We start from the raw sequence: 26,101 nt of genomic DNA, 5'->3' as shown, positions 1-26,101 counted from the left end.
AGCATCTGATGAACTGGAAATTTAAAGATCACATGTCATGTTCTCATTTTTAAAATCAGACATTGGATCTGTATCAGAATGTGAAATGTCCTGGAAAACAAACTGATCTATACTAACTTTGTGTTTCAAATACTTGAATATATTTGTTCCCACATTAGAAATGGGGTACAATGTCATGCAAGATAAACAGGTTAGCTTGCCGTACTGTGATGCAAAGTAAAGCACTGTGTTGGAGGAAAATCTTTTTTGTCACGGTCTGCGGAGGCAGACCGTGCGGAAATGTGTGTGGTGGACCCAGGAGCGAACACAAGCGAGGATGCAGGAGTGGAGTTAAACAAAAGCGAGCCTTTTATTCTGGCTGATGAAAGGAACAAAACAGAGTGAGGGCAGCATAAGAGTAATAGTTCAAACAGAAACCTAAACTGGACATAAACTAAGGAAAAGCTATGGCTGGAGATACGGAACACAGGGGGTGGTAACACAGACGACGCGACACAGACTACATGAAACACAGAGACTAAATACACAAGAGGGATGATCAGGGGAAGTGGCCACACATGGGAACACAGCTGACACAGATAAACATAACAAGACATGGCAGGAGTAAACAACACTGACGGGAGACTGTCAAAGTAAAACAGGAAGTACACAGAGGTGCAAACAGGAGGAGAGAGAGAGCGAGCACGGGCATAGTGGGCTGGGGAAACATGGAATGAAACACAAGGAGGGGAGATGAGGGCTCATAGAGGGGCACACAGGGGATAAAAGTCACAAGGGGAAGTCAAATAAGGAACAACACAACAGGACAACTCAGGAAACATGACCTAAATAAGGAACGAAATACAAAAATACAAGAAACTAAGAATACTGGGCCCACATGGCCCAGGACCATGACATTTTTTCCCATGCTGAGCCATTGCAACCAATCTTAAGGGTTGTTAAATATATCTGAGTTTAATACAAATCCTTGGTTTTGAGGTTTTCTCTTGTCTAAGTTTATTATTTCCCTTCCCCGTGCCTTAAAGCCAGCTTTTGTCTGATTGGCTATTTCTACAAATAAAACAGCTTGTTGTGGCTTGAGATGACCAAGTTAGTTGGCTGAGACTACGTCCACACTAATGCGTTTTTGTTTGGCCTCCCGTCCACACTGAGACGGCGTTTTTGCTCATGGAAAACGCAGCGTTTTTAAAATGCTCTCAAAAACGCATACATTTGAAAACGGTGCTTTCACATCACAGTGTGGACAGAGAGACCGTAGAAAACCATGACACATTTTAGTCGAGTGATGCAGTCAAGTGACCAATTAAACTAAGATAGCGGAGGGCGTTACACAGCAGTTGTTTTGTTTGCTCTCAGTGTTGACAGCCCTATTAAAGATTAATATCAGTCTGTATGTGCTCCAGAGAGCTTTTCTTCAAATTCTTCAATTCTCACTCGCTTTTGCAACTTTGTACTTTTGTGTTACTCGCAGCAACAACTCCACCTCATTGTTAGTCTATTTAAAAAAAACGACTTCGCGCTTTCCTCAACATTTTGCGGCGACGTTTCAAAGAGCCGGAAAGTAAATAAACAGCAGAAGGAAATGGCACAGGTCGAATCGTCTCACGTTTCACGCGTGCGCAGTACTGGAAGGTAAGTGTTTTTGGCCGTTTCAATGTGGACGCACAACTCTGTGAAAACGACTGAAAACGACAGTGTGGATGCAGAGCATTTTCAGACGAAGTAGCCGTTTTCAAATCTATCTGGGCTAACGTGGACATAGCCTCAGTCACCAACTAACACATTGTGTGACTTTGCACTTCTCATCTCTCTTAAGTTAAGTAATCTGCAAACCCTGCTACTGTGTATGATGTGAATGGCATTGTCTCCTTTCATTTCCAATGCTGATGGCTGGTGTTTTTTCCAGAGGGCTGGGTGCCATACTCATCTGCAAACCTGCTGGCCTGATAATTAGCTGCTCCAGGCAGCTCTGGGACAGTGCAGTCAAGGCTACAGCTAAGCTGAGGTCAAACCCAAAATAGTACAGGTGTCACATAAGGGCAAATCAGAATCAGAAACTTTATTGTCATTGTCATGAGAGGTTAGCCCTTTGGAGAGGAGCCAGCACATAATCTCTTACTTTTAACCTGATTGCTTTCTCTGTGCCACTGAGAGGTGAAGATGGCAAATAGAATTGTGGAATATATATATTGATGCAAACATGTAAAGCAAATGTTTCATATGCAGGTGTTTTTATTTAATGTGGCTTTCCAAGATGGAAAGATCAGACGGATATTAGAGATTTTTTTGTGACGTATAAAACACTTTCTGATGGAAAACCAATCTAAATCTAAAGTTCTTCTGCGGGAGCTTAACTGTTAGCGAGCTCTGGCACTTACTTCTTGTCCAGACCTGGCAGAATTCTCTGCTGAGTGCAGGGACTCGATCTCACCCTCGATCATTGCTGCCTCAAGACACTCGTGTAGGTCCTTGAACCCGTTGACCTGCAAGGGGTACTGTCCAAACATCTCTGTGTTTTCAAATTTTTTACCTGTGGGATTGCACACATACAACAGACATGGACAGATGAGTGCACTTGAAAGAGCGTCTGAGAAAAACCAGAGTGCACACTAAGTGCCTATTGTGTGGCCTATGCCCCCAAAACGCAACAGTAGAGGTATGAACATCACTTTGCAATATCACTAACATGATTCAAAGTTATATCAAATTCCAATAATTACATCACTTCAGGGATTAACTGTGTTATTCTGTAATTACAGAAAGCAACAGTTTTTTATATTAAATACTGGCCCCGTACTGGGAACAGCAGGAAGTATGTAAATCTTTTATTTTCTTAATGCTTTGTATTTCCACCTTTGTTCTGGATCACAGACTGAATCCTCTTCAGTAAGCAGAATGTCAGTGCTGCACAAATTTCTGAAGGGATACTCGGCCATTGTTCAGACTGGTTTTGTTTTTTAAAATCTGCTATCTGACTCACTTTTTTTTGTCTTTTTGTCGCTATATGCTTCTCTTTAAATTGTATTAGAGTTCACTGGGGTGTTTATTAACTAGTAGCTCTGAATAGTGTGGCTGGTTTTGCATGCAGTGTTAGGAAAACATGTTTTGAGAATGTAGTGCAGCTCCACATCTTTCAGTTATGGAATTTTGGGAAAATAGTTTCAAACTGGAAATAACATAAACGTCAGAGAAAAAAAAAGTTATACTAAAATGTGAAAAAGCTAGACCACAAAGTGTACATAAAAGATGGATACTGTATTACCATAGAAGTAATCTCAACCAAAGAGCCACATCTTATTCCAAAGCATGGGCCATAATTTAATGACATACTCAATTAATGGAGCGCTATCATTTAAATTATAATACATAAATGTTTTAGCTATTGCTTAAGTCAGGTTGGTCACTTGCTTTAATAGTCTTCTGGTGCCAGATGTCATTTTATTAGGGAAGTGTCCATGATGAGTATATTATATTATCTCCCAACATTCTGCATTAAAGGTGTTGGAAATTTTAAAAGAAAGACAAAGGTGCATGGTACCTTTTATACTTCTTTACATCCGAGGTGATTTTTACTTGTTCAGCACCCACATCCTCACAGTGACTAGGGTGAGGAAGTGACTTTAAAAAAAAAGGGTGCAGGACTGGAGTTGCTAGGGGACATGCAGATGAGGCATTAAGGTCGTTTTGTGAACAGCAGAGTTCATGGGCCCAGCTTTTGGTGGCTCTGGGCCAGTACTGTCATGCGTAATAAGCACAATGTCAATCAGCCGTCGAGGTCTTCCACAATCAATGCAAACACTCTCCTCTTTTGCATGGATCACATCTCATTAAGACAAGGTCACCTTTCATTACTAGGGGCAAGGACTTGCTTTGCTTTGCGGCTGCTGCAATCAGACTATGCTAACACTGTATTTCTCTGTGATACGACCAAGTATGCCTCTTTTTTTCTCTTTATTGGTTTCAATTAAACACCCCGTCTCACCTTCATGGACCCCCACAGCAAGGAAACGACCATAGAAAAGTTCCACCATTGGGTTCTTTGGCTTCTCACCCTCCCTGGAGAAAAATCAGGATAATGTTACAGGCCTCACTTCTTCACATTTCATGTAAACAAGGAAATTTTTTTATTGTGCCCTTTAAAATATGTCACATTCTAATGTCGGAATCAGATTACACAATAATCAGCCTGATTATGACACAACCCACATGAAGAAAGCCGCTGATTTGGTTTGGGAACAAAAATGGCTGCTTTGTGCAACTGTTTACCTCAGCTGTTTGAGGAAAAAAGGGAACCCTTGTGACAGTGTTTTTGCTCATTCCCTACCGTTCAGCTCTCTAAACCTGACTCTAATAGTCTAATCTGTCATATCACTTGAAAACACTGTGTAGTCTGAGACCGGCACAACATCAGCAAGTCAGACAACCTGCCTGACTATGGGGTCACTGTTTCCACAGCAACCTCTGGATCCAGGTACAGCTGAGCTTACCTGTCTTCTTCTGCCTTCATCTGGAAGGCATCCTCCAACCAGTCCAGCAGCTTGTGGGTGAACTCACTAACATCCTGCTGTTGAGCGAAGCACAGATAAAGAGTAAACAAATAAAAGTACAGAAAACCAATAATATGGAGGTCATTCAAATCAATGTCATCTATCATCTGCGTGCACTTTGGATGTAAGAGCAGCAGTCTTATTGGAGAATCTCGCAACCTGGTGAACTTCAAAGGTAACCCGTATGCCTCGAGGGCACTCTCTGGTAGATATCAATGTCATCTAGTAATTCAGGTTAATGTCTATCCAGCCTGAGTAATACGAAGGAGAGACATGACTGATGAGCACACGGGCCATGAGGCTGACCTCAGTTAACCCCTGGCCTAGCAAGGATGTCTGCGTAAGAAGAACAAATGCACCGTTTCGTACATTTTATGCATGTCTATCACATTTCGTGGATGAACACACAAATCAGATAATTAATGGCCAACGTAACTTTTGTGGCAGACTTCAGAGGGGACGAAGAAGGTTAATAGTCACTAAATAAAGGCGGATAAGTGTTTGGGGTTTTCTTTCCCAATATTCCCGACTGATGCAGTTAATACTATAATACTATTGCCGCCAGCGTTAATCTCGTTAAACTGACGTTAACGCCATAACCGCATTAACGCGGCAAATTTCCATTAGCGAGTTATTGCGGATCGCTGACAGCACTATATAATAAATTAATACTTTTATTAATATTCATCAGGAAAAGGGTGGCGTGCCCACTCCGGGTCAGGGACAAGACCCTGCCCCAAGTGGAGGAGTTTAAGTATCTCGGGGTCTTGTTCACCAGTGATGGGAGATCGGCAGATGGATTGGTGCAGCGGCTGCAGTGATGTGGACACTGTACCAGTCTGCTGTGGTGAAGAGAGAGCTGAGTGTAAAAGCGAAGCTCTCAATTTACCGGTCAATCTATGCACCTACCCTCACCTATAGTCACGAGCTGTGGGTAGTGACCGAAAGAACGAGATTGCGAATACAAACGGCGGAAATGAGCTTCCTCCGAAAGGTGGCTGGCCTCTCCCTTAGAGATAGGTTGAGAAGTTCGGCCATTCGGGAGGGGCTCAGAGTAGAGCCGCTGCTCCTCCACAGCCAGTTGAGGTGGTTCGGGCATCTGACAAGGATACCTCCTGGGCGCGGTTTTCCGGGCATGTCCCACCGGGAGGAGGCCCCGGGGCAGACCCAGGACATGCTGGAGAGATTAGATCTCTCGGCTGGCCTGGGAACGCCTTGGTGTTCCCCCGGATAAGCTTTGGAGAGGGAGGTCTGGGCTTCTCTGCTTGGGCTGCTGCCCCCGCGACCCGGCCACGGATAAGCGGAAGAAAATGGATGGATGGATGGATACTTTCATTATTCACAAAAACATTATCTGCCAAGCCATAGTTTTATGTCAGAGCTTCACATGTAACTGACACTTGGAGCTCAGATGTATTTGTGCAAGCTCAGCAGTTCATTCCTAGACTAATTCATCATAATCATCATCAAATAAGAGACAAAAAGAGGGGGATATTTCTGCTACTACTGTATGGAGGATATTGGTGCTAATGTAATGGCAGGATCCTCTGCTGCCTGGTGGTATTGGCATCGATCAGATGCCAATAATAAGATGAATGGACTATGGAAGCAATCGCCCAACTCTAATGCCTGACATCTAGGGTGACTGCTAACACCGCCCAAACTTTTGGGACTCCAAACGTTAGTCAACAGTAGCCTGCCTCCATAAAGTGGAACTGAGAATTACTCTAAGTAATTTGTATTTGCATATTTATCACAATTACACATTTGAGATGCTTAAACTAATTTTAATATTAGTAGACGTTAACCTGATGAAGCACAAAATGTAGTTTTTAAATGATGATTTCATTTATTAAGGGAAAGAAAGCTATGTTAGCCTACCTGATCCTGCATGGACAAAGTTGTTGCCCATAAACCTAAATGTGCCACCCTTACCCCAAGAACTGCAAGAAAATGTTTGTGATAACTGACAATGAATCGGTCACATCGCTGTGGAGGAATTTTGGTCCACTATCTCAGACTGAAGTCTGGACTTTGACTAGGCCACTCCAAAAACTTAATTTCATGTGTTTTTTTAAGGTGGACTTGCAGGTGTGTTATGGATCATTGTCCTGCTGTACAACCCAAGAACACTCAGGGTACAAACTGATAACTGGACATTTCCTTTCAGACTTTTCTGGTAAAGAGCAGAATTCATGGTTCCGTCAATAACAGCAAGTCGTCCAGGTCCTGAACATCCTGGTCCAGGTAAAGCAGCCCCACACCATCACACTACTCCAACCATGTTTTCTGCTGGTAAGAGGTTTTTGGGGTTTTTTCCAGATGAAATACTATATCAATTTTCTGCCAGGTGTAACAGAGCTCAGACCTTCCAAAAAGTGCAATATTCATCTCGTCAGTCGACAGAATTTAATTTTGTTACGCGGGTCATTCCTGAGAAGGTTCACCACTGTTCGACATTTTCTCCATTTATGGATAACGGCACTGGCAAAGCCTTAAACTCAGCTGTCCAAAAATGTGGTTAATTACAGTTCTTTCATGATTTAACAAAGGGGGCAATTACCTTTTCACTTGCCAGGTAGACTTAGCTAGCTTTTCCCTTAATACATGAAATCATTATTTAAAGGTTTTTGCATTTACTCTGGTTATCTTAATCTTTAATGCTCTGAAACGTGTAAATTTGACAATTTTGCAAGAAAACATGCAAATAGTTTTTCACAGCACCGTAAAATTTGAAAAATGCTTTCAGTCGCTTTGATTCGATGGACTAAGAACATAATCTCTGACCTCCTTGCAAAAAAGGTCTTTTCATTGGAGTGCTATTCTGCAAAGCAGGTTGTAACAGAAAGAGGCTTACCTGCTGTGACTCACTCGACTTAAAGGCATCTTTGAGGATTTCCACAGCTCGTGATGGATCTACATATTTCCTCTTAGAGCCCACCATGAGAGAGAAAAGGTTCCTCAGCTCCTGCATGAAGGGCAGGTTCCTGTGCTCCTGGACAAAGAATACAATCCGTGTCAACAATTGAGTGGATCAAACTTACTGAAGACAAGCAATCTAGGTCATAAACAAAAGGCATCTTCTCAATTATTATTAAAAAATGAAGGCAAAGCTAAAGTATCAAAAGTATGTTTCCATTAATATCCAAAAACGAATGCTAGGTGTCATTTTAAATGAATGGAGAGACTAAACTGGCTTTGATATCCATGTTTTTAAGATAAGATAAGATAAGATAAGATAAGATAGAACTTTATTAATCCCTCGGGTGGGTTCCTCTGGGAAATTCGACTTCCAAAAAAAGCACAGCAACGACCGAAGTTACAGTTACAGAATTGTTATATATACACACACACACACACACACACACACACACACACACACACACACACACACACACACACACACATATAAATACGGAGACAAATATAAATAAAATATACAAAGGGGATAAATAGAATAAATAGGAATAAAAAATAAAAATACAAGTGAATTGCACATTTCAAGTATTGAGTCTATTGCACTGTTGACTATTTACAAAAAGTATTGCACAAGGGGCAGCACGGTGGCACGGTGGTTAGCACTGTTGCCGCACAGCAAGAAGGTCCTGAGTTCAATTCCACCATCAGGCCGGGGTCTTTCTGTGTGGAGTTTGCATGTTCTCCCCGTGTTTGCGTGGGTTCTCTCCGGGTACTCCGGCTTCCTCCCACCGTCCAAAGACATGCAGCTTGTGGGGATAGGTTAATTGGATAATCCAAATTGTCACTAGGTGTGAATGTGAGTGCGAATGATTGTCTGTCCCTGTGTGTTGGCCCTGCGACAGACTGGCGACCTGTCCAGGGTGTACCCTGCCTCTCGCCCTATGTTCCTTTTGTTCCTTTTCAAGCGTTGTTTATTTCTGTCAGGCACTTGACATAATGCAGCATAACTGAGCTGCAGTTTGAATAAAACTGTAATATTTTAGTAATATTTTAGTAATCTGTCAATTACCTCTAATTAGCTGCTATGCCAAGCTATGCTAAGCTAGTTAGTGTTCCACCCTCTGACACGCTGCTGACATGTGGTCAACATCAAAACAACACAGCAGTGGCCAAAACAAAACTCTGAGGTTTCAAATATTGAGAAGGCTTCATTGGAGCCATCTTCTACCGTTCTTTTAAAATTTACATTTTAATATTACTCAACATAGGTTTGTGTTCATGCATATTATTTTAAATATATATATTTTTTGACTTTGTAATAGTTTCAACTGTGTTTTTCATAACATGTCAAAACACAGAGAAAATACATACAATCTTTAAGTAAAGAAATTATACATACAGACTTTGAGTTCCTTATCTTTAACATCAGCAATGACAGCGCAGTGACATAATGCCAACAAGATGCAGGGTTTGAAAGCAGACTACAAAAAGCTCACTTGTTTTTTTGTTCAGGGATATTTATGTAAAGATTAGATTCCAGCCTGTAGCAATGTAGCACTAAAGCAAAAGGTCAGTGATTAAAACAGAGGGAAGTGAGATGAAGGGATGACCACCCCAAACTATGCTTCTAGAGCAGAGGCTTAGACCAGATTAGCAACAGCCGACTAAACCTACGGTGAGGGCTCTGTAAGAAAAAGGTGTGAAGACATCCTGGGAACTACACTGCTAGTACATCGGTGTGTGTGTGTGACAAGATGAATTTGAAACAATTAATTATTTTTTTTAAAAAAGCTCCTGGATCAATCATAACACATCTGCTCTGCATGCTGATCTCTATCCTGGCAGATAAATACCAAGACTTCAAACATTTCACGCCAGTCGGCACTTCTTACAGCTTGCTAGCAGTCAGTTAAGTTAACTGTCAGGGGGCAAAATGATAAGCTGGAGTGACCTTAGGGCACGATCGCCAGCTGTTGAATGATGGCAAATGTTTCTAAGAAGGTCAAACCCTCAGAGCTAAAGCGCTTCTAGCTGTGACAGGCTGTAGTGGCACTGCTATTATATAAATGGGATATGAAGCAGGGCAGTCAACTGAACTTGAAAGCCTTGGACGACATCATGCACAGACTTAATAATCGGTGCTTCGCTTTACCCTGTCGGATCTGAAGAGGTAGGGCTCTCACCTTTTGATTACGAGGCAGGTCGTGGACTCTGGCTGGCGGTGAGTAATTGAGCACCAGCCTCTGGAACTCGAGCAAGTTGAACAGAGACTTGAGGTTGAAGAAGGATGAAGAAAAATGAGTGAAATCTTGCATACAGGAAGGTATGTATTACTGATGACAAATCTGCAATATCTGTGTGATGCTGTCGTATCAATATGCACCAAAATCTCTGAGGACTGTTTCCAGCATATAGTTGAATTTATACCACAAAGAATTAAAGAAGCTATGAAGCCAAACGGGCTTCTAACTCAATATTAACAAGGTACACCTAATAAAGTGGCCAGTCAGTGTACACTTCTATGATAAGCTGATTTATCCATGAATGTCTTTTGCATTTGTCACACAGAAAAAGTTTTACAACAAGAATTTGACTAAATCTAGTAAACATTTAAGAATATTATGTGATTAATATTAATAAGACACAGCCTGTAAGTACTTAAATATGTAAAACAAACATTTACCATGGAAGGGAATGGGATATACTCATACCCTTTATTCCTTTTTTCATATATGTTATTACTATAGAGACAAGAACATGGTCTATCAGAGATATCATATTTCATCTATAATTATTTTCCCCTTTCATCCTCATCCTCTTCTACCTCTGAGACCGTTTCCCTCCACTGCTGGAATCACTTTCAGCTCACCATTAAATTATATTAGTGAGCTGAATTATATTAGCAACAAGACAGAAAAAATGACTTTGGTTAAAATTATGGATCACAAGTATGTTGCTTTGCCTAGTGAGATTTACAAATTTCACCTGCAAATTGTGCTTAACTAGGTGAAAAAGATTTAACGTTTCACCAGAATGGCGATTCCCTCTAAAAGAAACCACATTTGGGTCACATAATAGAATTTAATGTTTTATTAATTCAGAAAACCTGTAAATAAACTGACAACTGATCTGTATTTGCCTGACGTGGCTTCAAATCTTTGTCATTACACAGAAGCTTTAGCAGTGAGCCGACTCCTTGGGTCACGTTGGGTTTATTTTCTACAACTTCCTAAATAAACAAATGCTTTCATTGAAAGCTCAAGTTGTTTACAGTTACATTCTGACTTCCCTTCCAGCTATCATGGCCCACCCCATTAAATACTGTGATAAAAGACACTAAAGAGGAAACGGTCACTACATCAGATTCTGGTGCGACTTGTTACAAATATGAAAACTATAAATATTGCAGAGCACGCAGCAAATTTATTGATGCTTTGTAAATGCATTTTTTTAATTAAAAGCCATTATAAATGTTTCTTTTTTTTCTTTTTTTTTTAAAGTCCACTGGAGCTCTTTGAACATAAAACATTATCATAATTTGAATTTAGAAAAGAGAAACTTGTTTACTCCTGTTCTTCTAACTGCAGTGGTGTCAGGTTTAAGGAGTACCTTCTACTCCACAGTAGGGGTAAGATTAAACACTGGTGCCAAGCACCATGTGATAGTGTATCCAATGTTGATCTACCATATTTCACCTTAGGTCACATTTTACCACTCAGTTCCCAGCATACAAGAAGCTGGGTCTTGTTGACATATTCTTGCACCCAGCATTAAGGATTTAGACTCTTTAACAGTCTATTCACTCCTACTTAAGCTGACTGCTGCAGATTACAGCAGTGATATTTGCTTCATAAGCAGGGATGCATTAAGGAATCTCAAGGCCAAGAACTCAAAAGCCTTCATAAATCTCCTTTAGCAAAAACAATTTTAAAAAAAGTTAATAAATAGCAGTAAAAGAAACAGCAAAGAGTCCAGCTGACAAACAAAAAGGGCTTTCAATTTGAAACAATCCTGTTCACTTGCTTTTGAGCCCTCAGGAAGTACATGTGTCCACTTGTGTGTGCCTACCTGAATGACCGCGCTGAACCAGCAGGTATTGCCGACATTTTTCAGACCCACAGGGCAGTTGTCTATCCTCTTCCTGTCGTGTGGGTTGGGTGAGTCGCTCCATACCTCTGTGTGAGTGCGCTTCAGACTCGCTTTGTTTTCTGCTATACTGGCCTCCAAAACTCTGGAAAAGCAGGAAGGAAATAAAAACAAGATAGAGGGAATGAACTTGTGTGTGGGTCACTACATCACCTGCTGCTGGTTATTTACTCTGCATCTCCCAAAAGGTCAAATTTCTTTCGCTCTACTCATCTGCTAAAAAACTGTCGGACAACAGAAAGGCTCATCCTGATGGCCACTGTGCTTCAGTTGAACTGGGGTTTAAAATGCAAAATAACCTCCACATACTTATTACATAGTAGCGGACCATCAAGTACCATTCTGGATGGTGGCCAAAAATATATAAATAATAAAACAAAATTATTGGTCAAATAGTCACTGCAGTATTACTCCTGAGAAATAGACGGGTTGTGTAACGCATGAATTTTCTCTCTGATATAAATTATTTACTATTAAACAGATAACATATGCTGCAAAGACACAGCAACTATTTGACCTGACCTAGTTCTATTTATTACAACAGGGATCATGTGTTTCACAATACAAGAGTAAGTATAGTACTTTCATACTTCTTCTCTTGGCTCTTGACGGAGGCGGTCGCACTTTCTTTCCTGCTTGGCTTCTCATGTCTATTGTATAGTCTCGCTTATTCTCTAACCCTAAGAGAGTCTCCCAGACTTGTTCTCTAAAAACCTAAAGAAGAATTATGGATTTGATCAACTGGTCCCTTAATGAAATTGACAACTCCTGGGAGAGCCCGATTGTCCTGCGGAGACGTTTGCTGCCGGATACTCGATGGTCGGTTGCGTCAGGTGTCTGGAGACACTCTTGATGGAGGACATTAAACGACATCTACCAATTCGGAACCATGATAACAGAGTTCTGGCTGACTGGAGCTGGCTCGGACCGGGCTTATCGAAGAACAAGAAGCAGCTACAGCTGTTCAAAATTCCACAAGGCTGGCCGACATGATAGACGATGGGCAGGGCTGTGAGTACTCAGACTGTGTTTTTGAACGCAATATGGATAAGATCTTGGAGAAGCTCATGGCTCTGCTATATGGATAACATCTTTAGGAAGAACAACAGGAATTGAGAGACCTGTGACCAGTGACGGACATTAGACCAATTGTAAAATTGGATGCAGTTTGTTCACACTAACCAAAACAACTACCATCTTCATCTCATGCGGCCCCCCTGGCACCAGCTGGATGCTCAAGGCAAAAGCTGACAGGAATAAAAATTCTCCTTTAGATAATAAGACTGTGGTGTGACTTTCTCCCTCCTCATTCAAGGCCCCTTGCGTCGACCGAAGATTGTTGACTTTTGCCTCACCGGGCGAAGGGACACTTTCTCTTGGCTGAACACGGAACACACACACACACACACACACACACTCCTACGCACACATATGCATGTACACTGACACAGACCTACACTCACCCCCCACCCCCTTCAAATGCCTTCGAAGCTTATGTCTTCTATGTAGTGAGTTTCCCACGCGTGGGACTAATAAAGGTTATCTTATCTTCATCACACTCAGGGAAAAGATAGAGACCGTGTGGGTGAAGTAAAGTGTGGATTTCTTAAAATATCGTTTCCTGTCAAAGTTGTTGTCAGTCGCTGATACCTGCTGATGGCCTGCTCTTCATCAGTGATGCCCGTCTCCCTGAATGCCCGGTTGGATTCCTCCAAGCTGAGGGCAATGGCCCTCTGCAAGTCATCTTTATCATCTCCAGTCAGGTCAATCACGTCTGCATCAACAAAGCACACACGACAGCAATTTGGTTTGGATCAACACTAACATGCAACCATCATTTACACTCTGGATACTTAGTGTCCTGGACTAAAACTTTGTGTTGGTCAAGTGTGGTGTGTTGAATAACACAATAATGATGTGAAACATGCCATTTTAATACAGATATTCAAGTTTCTCACACATTTAAATTCTAATTATGACAGGGTCCGGATACATGTGCACGTGTAACAGGAGGCAAATGTATGCTCTATTATATTAGTTATATGTTAACAACATTCATGAAATGCTCATTTTGCCAACTGAATCAGCCAGCTACCCATCCAGTGACAACCCTTGACCCGCAGACATAGTCCAACCACACTGGTAGCTGGTGCAGGGTCTGGGTATAGAGCATCTCCAGGGCTATTCAAGACTACTGTAGCAAGTATAGTCGTGGAATATGGACTTGGAGACAGTCCAGCCATGCTATGAGAGACTGGAAAAAATCCAAGTTGAATGATATGAAGGACTGCAACAGCAGTAACTTGTTCAGCAAATCATGTGATGAAGCAACCAAAGATGAGAAAGGGATGCTTGTTAGCAGTGACTGAAATTTGAAAATAAGAAGGAATGGTTTATTTGAAGAGTTTCAGTCAGGTTTCAGAGCTCAGCACAGCACAGAAACAGCTTTAGTGAAGGTTACAAATGATCTTCTTATGGCCTCTGACAGTGGACTCATCTCTGTGCTTGTCCTGCTAGACCTCAGTGCAGCGTTCGATACTGTTGATCATAATATCCTATTAGAGCGATTAGAACATGCTGTAGGTATTACAAGTACTGCGCTGCAGTGGTTTGTATCATATCTATCTAATAGACTCCAATTCGTGCATGTAAATGGAGAGTCCTCTTCACACACTGAGGTTAATTATGGAGTTCCACAGGGTTCAGTGCTAGGACCAATTCTGTTTACATTATACATGCTTCCCTTAGGCAGTATCATTAGAAGACATAGCATACATTTTCACTGCTATGCAGATGACACCCAGCTCTATCTGTCCATGAAGCCAGATAACACACACCAATTAGTTAAACTGCAGGAATGTCTTAAAGACATAAAGACCTGGATGGCCGCTAACTTTCTGCTTCTTAATTCAGATAAAACTGAGGTTATTGTACTCGGCCCTGAAAATCTTAGAAATATGGTATCTAATCAGATTCTTACTCTGGATGGCATTACCTTGGCCTCCAGTAACGCGGTGAGGAACCTTGGAGTCATTTTTGACCAGGACATGTCCTTCAACGCACATATTAAACAAATATGTAAGACTGCTTTCTTCCATTTGCGCAACATCTCTAAAATTAGAAATATCCTGTCTCAGAGTGACGCTGAAAAACTAGTTCATGCATTTATTACTTCCAGGCTGGACTACTGTAATTCATTATTATCAGGATGTCCAAAAAACTCACTGAAAAGCCTTCAGCTAATCCAAAATGCTGCAGCAAGAGTCCTGACAGGGACTAGAAAGAGAGAGCATATTTCTCCTGTTTTGGCTTCCCTTCATTGGCTTCCTGTTAAATCCAGAATTGAATTCAAAATCCTGCTCCTCACATACAAGGTCTTAAATAATCAGGCCCCATCTTATCTTAATGACCTTGTAGTACCATATCACCCTATTAGAGCGCTCCGCTCTCGCTCTGCAGGCCTACTTGTTGTTCCTAGAGTATTTAAAAGTAGAATGGGAGGGAGAGCCTTCAGTTTTCAGGCCCCTCTTCTGTGGAACCAGCTTCCAGTTTGGATTCGGGAGACAGACACTATCTCTACTTTTAAGATTAGGCTTAAAACTTTCCTTTTTTCTAAAGCATATAGTTAGGGCTGGACCAGGTGACCCTGAATCCTCCCTTTGTTATGCTGCAATAGATGTAGGCTGCCGGGGGATTCCCATGATGCATTGAGTTTTTCCTTTCCAGTCACCTTTCTCACTCACTATGTATTAATAGACCTCTCTGCATTGAATCATATCTGTTATTAACCTCTGTCTCTCTTCCACAGCATGTCTTTATCCTGTCTTCCTTCTCTCACCCCAACCGGTCGCAGCAGATGGCCGCCCCTCCCTGAGCCTGGTTCTGCCGGAGGTTTCTTCCTGTTAAAAGGGAGTTTTTCCTTCCCACTGTCGCCAAAGTGCTTGCTCATAGGGGGTCATATGATTGTTGGGTTTTTCTCTGTATCTATGAAGCGCCTTGAGGCGACTTTTGTTGTGATTTGGCGCTATATAAATAAAATTGAATTGAATTGAATTGAAAGAACAGGATTGTTTACAAGTGCATCAAAATGCTAAAATCCCCTTAAGTTAAATATACTTGATTAGCTTAGTCAGCTCTTAATTTATGTGAGTGTTGAAGTGAGCATGTCTACTTGTGGGACCACTGGATGTTGACGTGCTGTTCTGAAACTATAACAGCACCAAAACTTGAACCAAGCTACTCACTCGTGTCTGCCTGGCTGCCCACGCTGATGTATCTGTCGCTGGCCACCTGGGATGTCTGGTAGTAAGTGGTCTCATCTTGTTGAGGAACCTTGGCATTCTTCTCTGTCAGAAAGGCCACGGCTTCACCCAGGTCTCCATTACTCACCTGCAGCAACAGCATGTTTAGGTTAATGTCTCCATGTAATTTAAAGAAAATTATTAGCTGCAGGGAAAGACTAGAGAACCTCAAAAATGCCTGCATTTAATACAAAGTAAAACTTTGCTCTGGGAGAAATGACTGCACAGTGTAACTTGTGTCAACAGTCCCATTAGAATAAACTGACTGAGTTTAAGACAGAAAACTCTCACATTTCCCACTGAAAAAATATCTACTGTAAACACACAATATCCCTGACTTTTCCAGTTTTTAGCCTGTGTTTCAAAATGTACCTGCAGGGCCTGCTGAAGCAACTGTACATCTGTGGTGCCTGTGACCTCCCTCAACTGGTTCAGTAGTGTCTGCTGGTGCTGTTGAAGAAGAAAAATCATCAAGAGGGTGTTGATAACAGAGCCTGAAAATGATGGAAACTATATTTTACAGGTCCAACTTCTTCTTCAAAACACAAAAACCCCGTCACTGGCTTTCCCCCCTTAACTGGGATGAAAAGCCAGCAACTCAGTTAAATCAATAAATAACTTACTCTTAACTCATAAGAATGTACAGAAGTGTATTGGCAGCTAGATGATTTACAAAAAGCACAGCATGTTAATCAATCCCATCTAAGGGTATATGGGAAGGCTCGATATTTAGTGGGAGTTGTTTAATCATTTAATGATTTTATCATAATGGTCTCCGGGAAATTGTAGTTGGCATCTTTCAGTGTCCCTGCCACTTCATGGATAAAATGATTAAGAAAAAAAAATAGGCAGATTAACAATAACAAAATTATTCATTAGCTGGATTCCTCGGGGGAGGGCACAGACAAACATTGCACTAGCTGTCCACACCGTTCCTCAGAGACTGATTCAAATTATCAGGAGTGTTTAACTACCTTGAGCGCTCCTATCGCTCACCTGGTTGAGCAGGTAACACATATGCAGGAAGCCTGCAGGAGCATGGTTTTGACTCTGTCCCTTACCATTCACTGTTTCACAGTCCCATGTACTCTCGACTACGCTGTCCAATAAAAGGTAAAAAAAAAAAAAAAAAGGCCAACCCAATTAAAGAAAAAAGTGTTTAACTGAGCATTGATTAATCAATAACAACCACAGCCACACCAAAGTCACTTTTGCCTCACATTAAATGATCTTGAACAGTTCTCTTACATGATATTAGGCTAACAGCTGCAGTCAGGACACTATTTATGTAGACTGTATTATAGTAGTAATAATAATTACAAAATTAATAATACGCTGTCTGTCTATCTATAGATGGATAGTCTATTACAGACAGACAGATGCAATTCTTTAACTCAAATATAGTAACTTTTTAAAACTCAAAGTTCAAAAACGATTTTTAGTTATTTTCTGCTGGACCTTGCTGCAGCCCCCTAAACAAAAAAAACAACAACTTCCCACTATAAGTCTGCTTTCATTTGATTGGCTGCCTCTTGAAAACAACAACAGCAGGTGGTTGGAGCTTTGGCGTGTGCCTAAGACCACATCAGGCAAGGTTTCTGGATTGTGTTTGTTGCAGTAACAACGCAGTGTGAAAGGCAGTGCACCTGTGGTAAATGAAATTATTAATATCATGTAAATTTTGTAACGATAAACAACTTGAACATCCGATACAGACGTCATAAGTCTTGACTGAGAGGTCTACAGACTGTAGCTTTCACAGGTGGAACAGGCGACTGACAAGAATATTCGTTTAAAGGGCTCTTTCATGATTTAGGACTCATTATTGTATGTTATTTACACACTATAAGCTAATTGCACAACAAACACCCATGGCAACGTTGTGCACCACCTATGCGAAAAACATTTCTAAACACTTTCAATGGTGTTGCTCCAGCTACGACACAAAAAGCAGTGAAAAAGAGTGATGTCTGGGAGCACGGCATATCACAAAGCAGCAGGTGTTCTGAGCTATGCTGTTGCACAGTAAACAAACCAGGACAACAACTCCAATTACCAAAAATACTGAATTCTTAATCTTAGATATCAGAGCTGGAAAGCTTGTTGATGCATCGTATACTAATACCATGTAGTTGTGTTTTTGTAACTGCAATACACTACAGGAAGCTATGGGGGCAGTATCACCTCTATCGTCTGCCAAGACTGCACTCAGTACTAACGAAGAAGGACATAGCCTGAGCAGCAAGACAGGAGGAGAGAGAATTTAAAAAATGTGAAAGCATTTAACAGAAAACTAAGAGCTAAATGCAGACTGTGCAAAGTGGAACTTTCCTAACATGACAGCACTACTGCAGTGCACGAGTGTATCAAACACCAGCACCATGGAGCTGTGACCTCGAATGTGAATGGGTCCATTTTAGTGTGTCGCGTTGATACTTTGTTTATGTTAATATTGTACAGTTGGAAACTTCCCCGGATGATGGTTGCTAAACGAACCCCATTTCAGTTTAGTTAGCTAATGAGTGAAATGCGATAGTAAACCATTAAACAGGAGTAGTTACGCTGTCTCTTTGTTTTTGTTTTTTCTCATATTAATGTTAGCGTTTATTCTGAATAATAAACCTCTTCCACCTAATGTTAGGTAGTTAATCTGAGGGTTGGACAACACCACCTAATTATATACATATAATCAAATACACTGTTTAACTGGCATTAAACACTACACCATCTGAAAAACACACTGGTCATGGTCTTTTCTGATTCTGTTTGGTTGTTTTACTAGTATTAAGCAAAAGCGTATAGATGAATTTGCCCTGTAAAGAGGCTCATGCACTTCTCAAATGGAAGTCATGACAGAAAGCATCTTTAGCAGGTTTTCAGCAGCTGGGAACATCATCTCAAAGATAAGAGCAAGCCTCACTCCAGAGCATGTCCACTGCAATCGTGAATTCATGCACTGACTCATCTGTAAGTTATGGAAACGTGTTATTTTAGACTGAGAAAAAATCTTTTTGATTTAATTTGAAGCTTTATTTGACCTTATGGACAGAAACCATTTTATTTTCCTATTTGCACTTTAAATACTTTTTGTTTAAATACCACTAACACTTTAATTTGCATTATCCTTACTAATTTCATTTGTATTCTGACACTTCTATTGAGTAATGTTAAAGATACATTCAAATTCATATGTTTCCTGAATGATTATTTTCATTTGCTGTGGGACGAGACAACAGGGTGATACTGACAGGTGGGCAGACCTGAGCAGGTGAGGTACTGGAGTCTAGAACAGGAGGTTTTTTGCCCACAGGAAGCAGAGATAAGAGTTCTTGAAATAATTGCTGACTAATTAACAAATTGAATCATCATCAGAATGCATGATGATCAAAAGTAGGGCTGTGCCATATCATGACATCCAAAATAACCCAAAAGTTTCAAAGTGTTAATCAGGTATTATATACTTCTACGTAAACATTTCCAAACACTACAAAGTCTACTTGTGTGCCTACATTTGCTCTGTCACTACTATTGTCTATAATGCTGCTGGTAACTTGTAGCAACAGATTCACACTTCAGATTAGGTAGTGTGTCATCAATGACTGCAGCTCCTTAGAAAAGGAGGATGGAAAACTCCCCTCACTTGGTTTCTAGTAATAAATGCTACTGCCTGAAGGCTGCAAACACCAATAAACTTAGGTTTGTTTTTTCCTGTGTCGTCATATAATTACCACAAATTTCACTGAAATGTCATGATAGAATTTTGAGACCAAGACAGCTCTAAGACTAAGGCTGTTCAGTAAAAAACCTCAGATTTGCACCAGCCATATCTTATTATCCTCAAGTAAGATACTCACTTCCTCCAGCTCTAAGGAGGTTTTTCTCTACAAGGCTGGAGGCTTAACTTCTGTTTCTGATGGATGTTATGTGATTTTCCCTGTGCTTCTGTCAACCCTCAAGAGTAAATGTTTTTGCAGAGTCAGTCAATGTAGAGAATGAAGGAAAGTTAACACCTTGCAGCAACAGAATATACAACAAGTCCAATTTGCCTGCAATAACCTTTCAAGTTTATAAAACGAGAATACGCAGCTGACAGGAATACACGCTTCCTATCAACCTTCTAGAGGAAGTGATACTCTGACTTTTGGCCTGTCACTACAGAGAACAACTAATCTTACTTAAGCTTAACAAGTACTAACATGCGAGGACCAATGTCTAAAATAAAACATGAGTCAGAAACTGCTCATATGCTTCCTCACACCCGCTTCAGTTGTCATAACATTTAAACAATATTTGTAAGTCCACAGTGAAGACAGCTTTTCTCTAAGGCTTCTGTTACAGCAGGCCTGTTGTGAATGGTAAGGCATGGTGAGTGGTAAAGAAAGCACTGATACAAAGGTAGTCGTAGTGCGGTGGCTCATGCACCTATCCTAATCTAATGAAAACAGAGCTTCTGAAAAGGTTGTCCCAGAGTGAAAACCTTAGGAAGCTCTCATTTCTGTGTTTACATATGGATAAGGATAATGAAGCTCTTGTCTTGCATTCCTTAAAAACCTATGCACCTGTCTTTTTTTGACGTAAGAACTCTGTACCTTGTTTTTGTTGTTCCCGTTAGGCTTTTGACTGGCTGACATTTCACCACCTGTTGCTATGGCATAACCATGACATCCGGTTGTTCAGTCTGACGTCACTAGCCGTGTCTGGGTCTAAACTCCGCTGCAGGTCCATATATCAAACGATCACTGTGGCATTACTGAGAGTTGAAAAACTGTCTAAAGTCTTTCATCTTTAATAAAATGATCAGCGTTCTGCTCTACCAGGTGTAACAATTGAGTTTAACATCCAGGCATCCATGAAAACGGAATTTATGACATTTAACGGAGTTAGAAGTTAGCAGGGAGTTAGCTCGCTAGCTTCTATCTAAATATAATATAGCATGTCCTGACTGCGGGGTTTTGGAAACAAATTAAAACGTACAGCTCTGCTGTCACTTCCAACATAAATGAAGACAGAAAACTAAACAGCAGTGACGTTTGTAGGGTTACTGAAGTTGGGCTAGCTGGTATATAATGATGTGCTACGTGACCGCTAGCGACACAGCTATGTTAGCATAATATAAACAAGCTAACTTTTTTTCCACTCGATAAAAGTTAACGTGAGTGTTCTCGGTGGTCAGAAACAAATGTAATCGCATGGCAGGATGCTGTAAAAGGACCAAACTTCAGCCAGGAGAACAACTGAGATAATCCATCCACAATACGAGGTTAGTCATTCATATACTGCTGCATGGGCTGGGCTGTAGTTACATCCTAAGGTTTTAAAAACTGAGCTTAAATAAATGATTAGCGGTAATAAAAGCCGAGGGAGGTCAACAGGGATCACTGACTGTTTTAGGAGCTTTTTGAGATCAAATAGAAGAAAATACATAACATTAAACATGTTAACAACACAAAAGCCATATTAAACACAGACTACTTTAGACCCGGAAGTAGGATTCGTCGCGTCATCACTGAACAACCGGATTGTTCCTTTGCATTTTCACATGGATGTAGATTCTTTTGAAAATGAAAGCAGAAAATCCTTGTTTAAAAACAAAAAGATACCTATGTACATGTGGAAGCAGCCCAGGACAAGAAATGTGAAGGAAGTTGCACCTGTGACAGATATGGGCCAAGACTACCACAAGAACAGTTGCTCAGACACGCACACACGTTTTAAAGCAGATTTTTTTTTGTTTTTTTTAGGGGGGGGGGACACAACCAAAAATGAAGAAAAGAAATTGTACAGACAGGATCAGAAGTCTTTTCAAATTTTCTCATCTTGCTATCTACAGGTCTCTGCATGAAAACCAGCACCACACCCTGAGTGTTGATGGAGCACAACTGACTACAGCGATATCCCAAAACACACTACTCTGCTTTCAAAACAAATCAGACCCAAACTACTTTATACATATACTCCAATCAGAATCAGCAGAAACCCTACATATTTATTAACACAAGACAAACAATCTATTACAGTTAGGGCTGCCACGATTAGTCGACTAGTCACGATTACGTCGACTATCAAAATCGTCGACGACTAATTTAATAGTCGACGCCTCGTTTGAAGCTTTGTAAGATCACAAAAGACGCAGGAATAAGTAGCAGGATTTAAGAGTGTAAAAACGGACTGAAACAGAAGATGGTAGCACTGCACGTACAAGGATGCCAGCTGCCGTTAAACCCCGAAGAAGTAGCTCTGTCCCAGAATTCATAGCGCAGCCCAGCTCAGTTTCCAACTGTCACTGTCGCTACCCGAGCCGTAGCGGAAACCCGATCGGTACCCCGCATGCGCAAATCTTACGTCACTTCCTCTCTTTGCCAACATTGCGACATTCAATATATTTGAATGACATGGTTAGCGCCCAGTTAGCTCCTAGCATTTCTCAACAGCTCTGCCTCCTTTTCGACTACGGGGACATTTAAACAATGGATACCTCCGTATACAAACAAATTCACACTTTTCTCCTCAACAGAGAGCGTCCCCCGATTGAACAACAGCGCCGTAAAATAAGAAGAATGGCGCCTAATTACAGAGTTAATAATACAGACTTTGTAATATGTCACGTGAAGATTCATCAGCCAGATGAAGTGTTTACTGACAATTGACAGTGATAGCGCACATCATCATCACTATTCCAATCAATCCTCTCCACACAGACAAGCATAAACACACTCGACTATCACTAAATCAAATTTAACACACGTTTGTAATGACGCTAATTCAGTTTACAATAGGGTTCATTCACTCAGTCAGCAGGTGGCGGTATCCTCTTACACTGGGGAGTAAACTGCCATTAAACGGACAGAAGAAGAAAACCCCTGCACATGCGTGGTACGGATCGGGTAGACCCGATTTGTACGGTCCGACTTTGCACATGCGCAGTAAGGATCGGGGAGTCCTGATCCGTAACTATCTTTTTGTTTTTTGTTTTTGTCTACATTATATTGAAATGTTTCATTATTGGAAACATTTTAAGAGATACTTATTATCCTTAACATCTTAACAGATACTCTGACCCGTAACTATCGTAAAACGCTTCGACCGGAAGTAGACACCTTTCGCGCATGCGGGGTACCGATCGGGTTTCCGGTACGGATCGGGTAGTGACTGTCACGGTCCCCGTGCCTGCTCGGCTGGCCCTGTGTGGCTACATGTTATGTTTTGTCTTTTCTCTCTCTCCTCTCTCTCTGCTCGCTGCCTGGGCGGAGCTCATTGTGAGCTCCCGGCCTCCACCACCTGTAGGCAATCACCTGTGGCTCCTCACCCTGTTTGCTCCCGCTACTTAAGGCAGTGACTGAGAGCACCTCGCCGCTGGACTATTGAATAACGCTCGTCAGTGCTACTTTAGCCTCAGCCAGTTTTGAGCTCTGTCCGTAAAAGTTCCGTGCTAACCCTTGTTCTCTGTATGCAGATTTCTCGTGTTTTGGTTTGGAGACTCTGGACGCTTTTCCCGACCCCGCTCTGCACCCCTGGGAACCCTGGCCCCCTTCTCCCTCACCTGTATATAGTGCACCTGGAGTGTGTAAATAAACCTGTTTTTCTGAGACTTCAGTCTGCGCCGAGTCCTCCCTGCTCCTCCGTGACAAGTGACACCAACAATGGCAGCAGCTAGTTAGTTTTAATGTTACTCTTATTATTCTTTCTGGGTCACAAAATAAACGTTTAACATATTTTTAGGCGAGAATATAACTGTGTAAACCTCAAATATCTGCTCAGTTTATCAAGACACCACATATTTTCAAAAGCGCTCCGACGTTTTCGGAGACGTCTGTTACCCACCAGCTCGATAGCTAGCCGGGGGCAAGGCTCACTAGAGCCCGTGAGAACGGCAAATCGTCTTCTTCTTTTTTTCTTTTTTTTTTAGTAAGATACTCTACTCAGGTTAAACATAAATAAGTCACTTAGATAACTTAAAAATGTTATTGTTTGGCTTTTTTTTTGTATTTTATTTGTTCCTGAGTAAATCGGTTTGGCTGAGATTAAAGTTATAGTTTTTACACAGCTGAATAAACCTCAAGCAGACAGCTGATTATCAGAAGTGTGAGATGCTGGAGAATTTACTCCGGTGTCCTGTTATATTTTAGATAGCAATGAGTTTATTAAACTTCATCGAAACAATCTGCAAATTTCATTAAAATTTAATAAAGTATCATCTTGTCTTTATTTTTAGTTAGCACATACCTTAAACACTTAAAGCTGTAAGCTAATGCTAGTTATATAAGAGCAGATGGATGCTGGTGCAATAAGCTGTACGTTTTACGTCCAATGGATGCATGATCTGATTAGTCGACCAATCGCAAAAATAATCTGTGACTAGTCGACTATCAAAAATCATTTGTGGCAGCCCTAATTACAGTACACATTCAACAGCTGTTGTTGTAGTATGATGTCAGCCACTAATAAGGTCAGGCTGCTCAATAACAGAAAAAAATTCAAGTGTGAGCCATTACAGAGGCTCAAGTATTTAGTTTGCCTAAGACCGTAACTTGTGTAATGAGCCCACCATATGCCTGATGGTGCTTACTCATGTTTTAAAGGCTGGGGAGCTGATTTATTTGAACACAGCAGGCCTGCGCTGCAGAGCTCCTGGACTGTATGAAGTGTAGTAAAGCATCGCTGCAATTACATAAGACTTTTGCAAAAATATGATTTCTTTTACTCTGGACCCGCGGAGCAAACATCTAACCTATGATTAAGCAACATCACTCAAGTGGTTACATAAGTAACCAGAGCTATGCGGTACTGGGCATGGTGGCCACGGACTAAATCGCATAACTAGGCGTCTAAGCAGCGGATCTTAATGCACTTTGGTAAAATGAGAGCGGTGTGATCAAATGTAACATAATAATCTGCCTTCCCGGTTATGAACTGTCACACGCCTGGCTTGCAATCCGAACACTCAATCCCTGCCAAGCATCGTTGCTCGGGTGGGTTTCCACCTTCGCCGTTGGACATGCTTTGTAAACAAAGGTATCAGATATGTGATGAGTAACATAGGAAACATTTGCTCACACAAACAAAGAGTAAGCACTTGATCAAACTAAACATTAATTTATTTGGTGGTGATGGGGGGTAGTTTATCAGAAGACTTCAGCTAAAACCGTCAGAGAAATCAAAGCTTTACTTACTATGAAGACGTCGACAAGCTAACGTTAAATCTGTCACTGTCACTTAGCCTTGTTTATTTTAAGTGACGAATAGCCCATATTGCTGACGTTACCATGCAGAGCATCATGTTATAATATAGGAATAGCTAGCTTCTGTTAAACGTAACCCAGCGTAAAGGACGATGTTGGGGTTTCAGGTAACTTTACGTGGTACCGTTAGCTATCGCTAACGGCTACATTAGCACGTACACTGGCTAGCAAAATATTGAATAAAGCACTGACCCAGGGTAACGTAAGGCCCAGCTTACATGCAGTTATGTGGGATTTACAAACGGTTCTTCACAAAAGGGTGACGCACGACGTCTTTAAACAACAATTCAAGGTACACCCTACCAACCAAGGAACTAATTCACCCACCCTCTGCGTTCTTTGAGCTCCTAAACTATGTAGGAATACAGTTAAGCTAAAGTTAGCTAGCCACCAAGTTATCATATGGCAGCTTACCTTCTGAGAATGCTGCTGGAGGACATTCTGCTCCACGGTCATGGCCGGTTCAGTGGGAAATTTTGTTAAATTCAAACCAGGAGTAGCAAAATGCACGATATACCGTTCACCAAAGCGATATAAAAAGGAGATGCTACGATGTCCCCTCCTTAATCAGCGACATTACGGACGCCATGGCAGAGTGACTAGCGCAAGTCGTCAGTAGGCATGAAAACATTGCTCTTCGCTGCCTGTGAGCTGGGATCGATTACTCAGGTCTGTTGAACTGCGTTACCATCATGAACGGGACTTTTGGGGGAAATTAATGCAAACTACAATTATAGCCAGAAATTTTGCGATTCATTTGAACCACATTGTTATTGCTTAGCTTCAGCACATTTCTTAATGCACCAAATCGCCAAGGAATTCTTGATATTTTGTTTGTGTTTTAGTGTACTTGAAAACAGAATTTTTCAAGGAATATTATTATATATATATATATATATATATATATATATATATATATATATATATATATATATATATATATATATAT

At 41.1% G+C, this 26,101-nt stretch overlaps 1 protein-coding gene across 5 annotated transcripts in view; it reads right to left on the bottom strand.

Annotated features, from left to right (window-relative positions):
• The window catches only part of usp25 (ubiquitin specific peptidase 25), a 38,359-nt gene extending 12,544 nt beyond the window's left edge, over positions 1 to 25,815 (bottom strand). For 3 of the 5 annotated variants that reach the window (XM_086307820.1, XM_086307822.1, XM_086307823.1), the window contains exons 1-10: positions 25,567 to 25,815; positions 16,286 to 16,363; positions 15,857 to 16,001; positions 13,263 to 13,386; positions 11,535 to 11,697; positions 9,650 to 9,736; positions 7,405 to 7,542; positions 4,488 to 4,564; positions 3,983 to 4,056; positions 2,379 to 2,530 (exon numbers count right to left, since the gene is read on the bottom strand). In XM_086307820.1, the coding sequence (XP_086163946.1) occupies positions 2,379 to 2,530; positions 3,983 to 4,056; positions 4,488 to 4,564; positions 7,405 to 7,542; positions 9,650 to 9,736; positions 11,535 to 11,697; positions 13,263 to 13,386; positions 15,857 to 16,001; positions 16,286 to 16,363; positions 25,567 to 25,608 (1,080 nt within the window). In that variant the 5' untranslated portion in view covers positions 25,609 to 25,815. The remainder of the gene's footprint in view (positions 1 to 2,378; positions 2,531 to 3,982; positions 4,057 to 4,487; positions 4,565 to 7,404; positions 7,543 to 9,649; positions 9,737 to 11,534; positions 11,698 to 13,262; positions 13,387 to 15,856; positions 16,002 to 16,285; positions 16,364 to 25,566) is intronic. The other 2 variants (XM_086307821.1, XM_086307824.1) reach the window with 2 other exon arrangements.
• Between the last annotated feature and the right edge of the window lie 286 nt (positions 25,816 to 26,101).

The sequence above is a fragment of the Aulonocara sp. 'chitande type north' Nkhata Bay genome, linkage group LG10 (genome assembly GCF_057382095.1).
Source record: "Aulonocara sp. 'chitande type north' Nkhata Bay isolate Kocher_YH1m ecotype deep benthic linkage group LG10, A_spYH_male_GT1.1, whole genome shotgun sequence".
In the NCBI taxonomy this organism is placed as follows: domain Eukaryota; kingdom Metazoa; phylum Chordata; class Actinopteri; order Cichliformes; family Cichlidae; genus Aulonocara; species Aulonocara sp. 'chitande type north' Nkhata Bay.
This window is presented reverse-complemented; position numbering and strand designations above follow the sequence as displayed.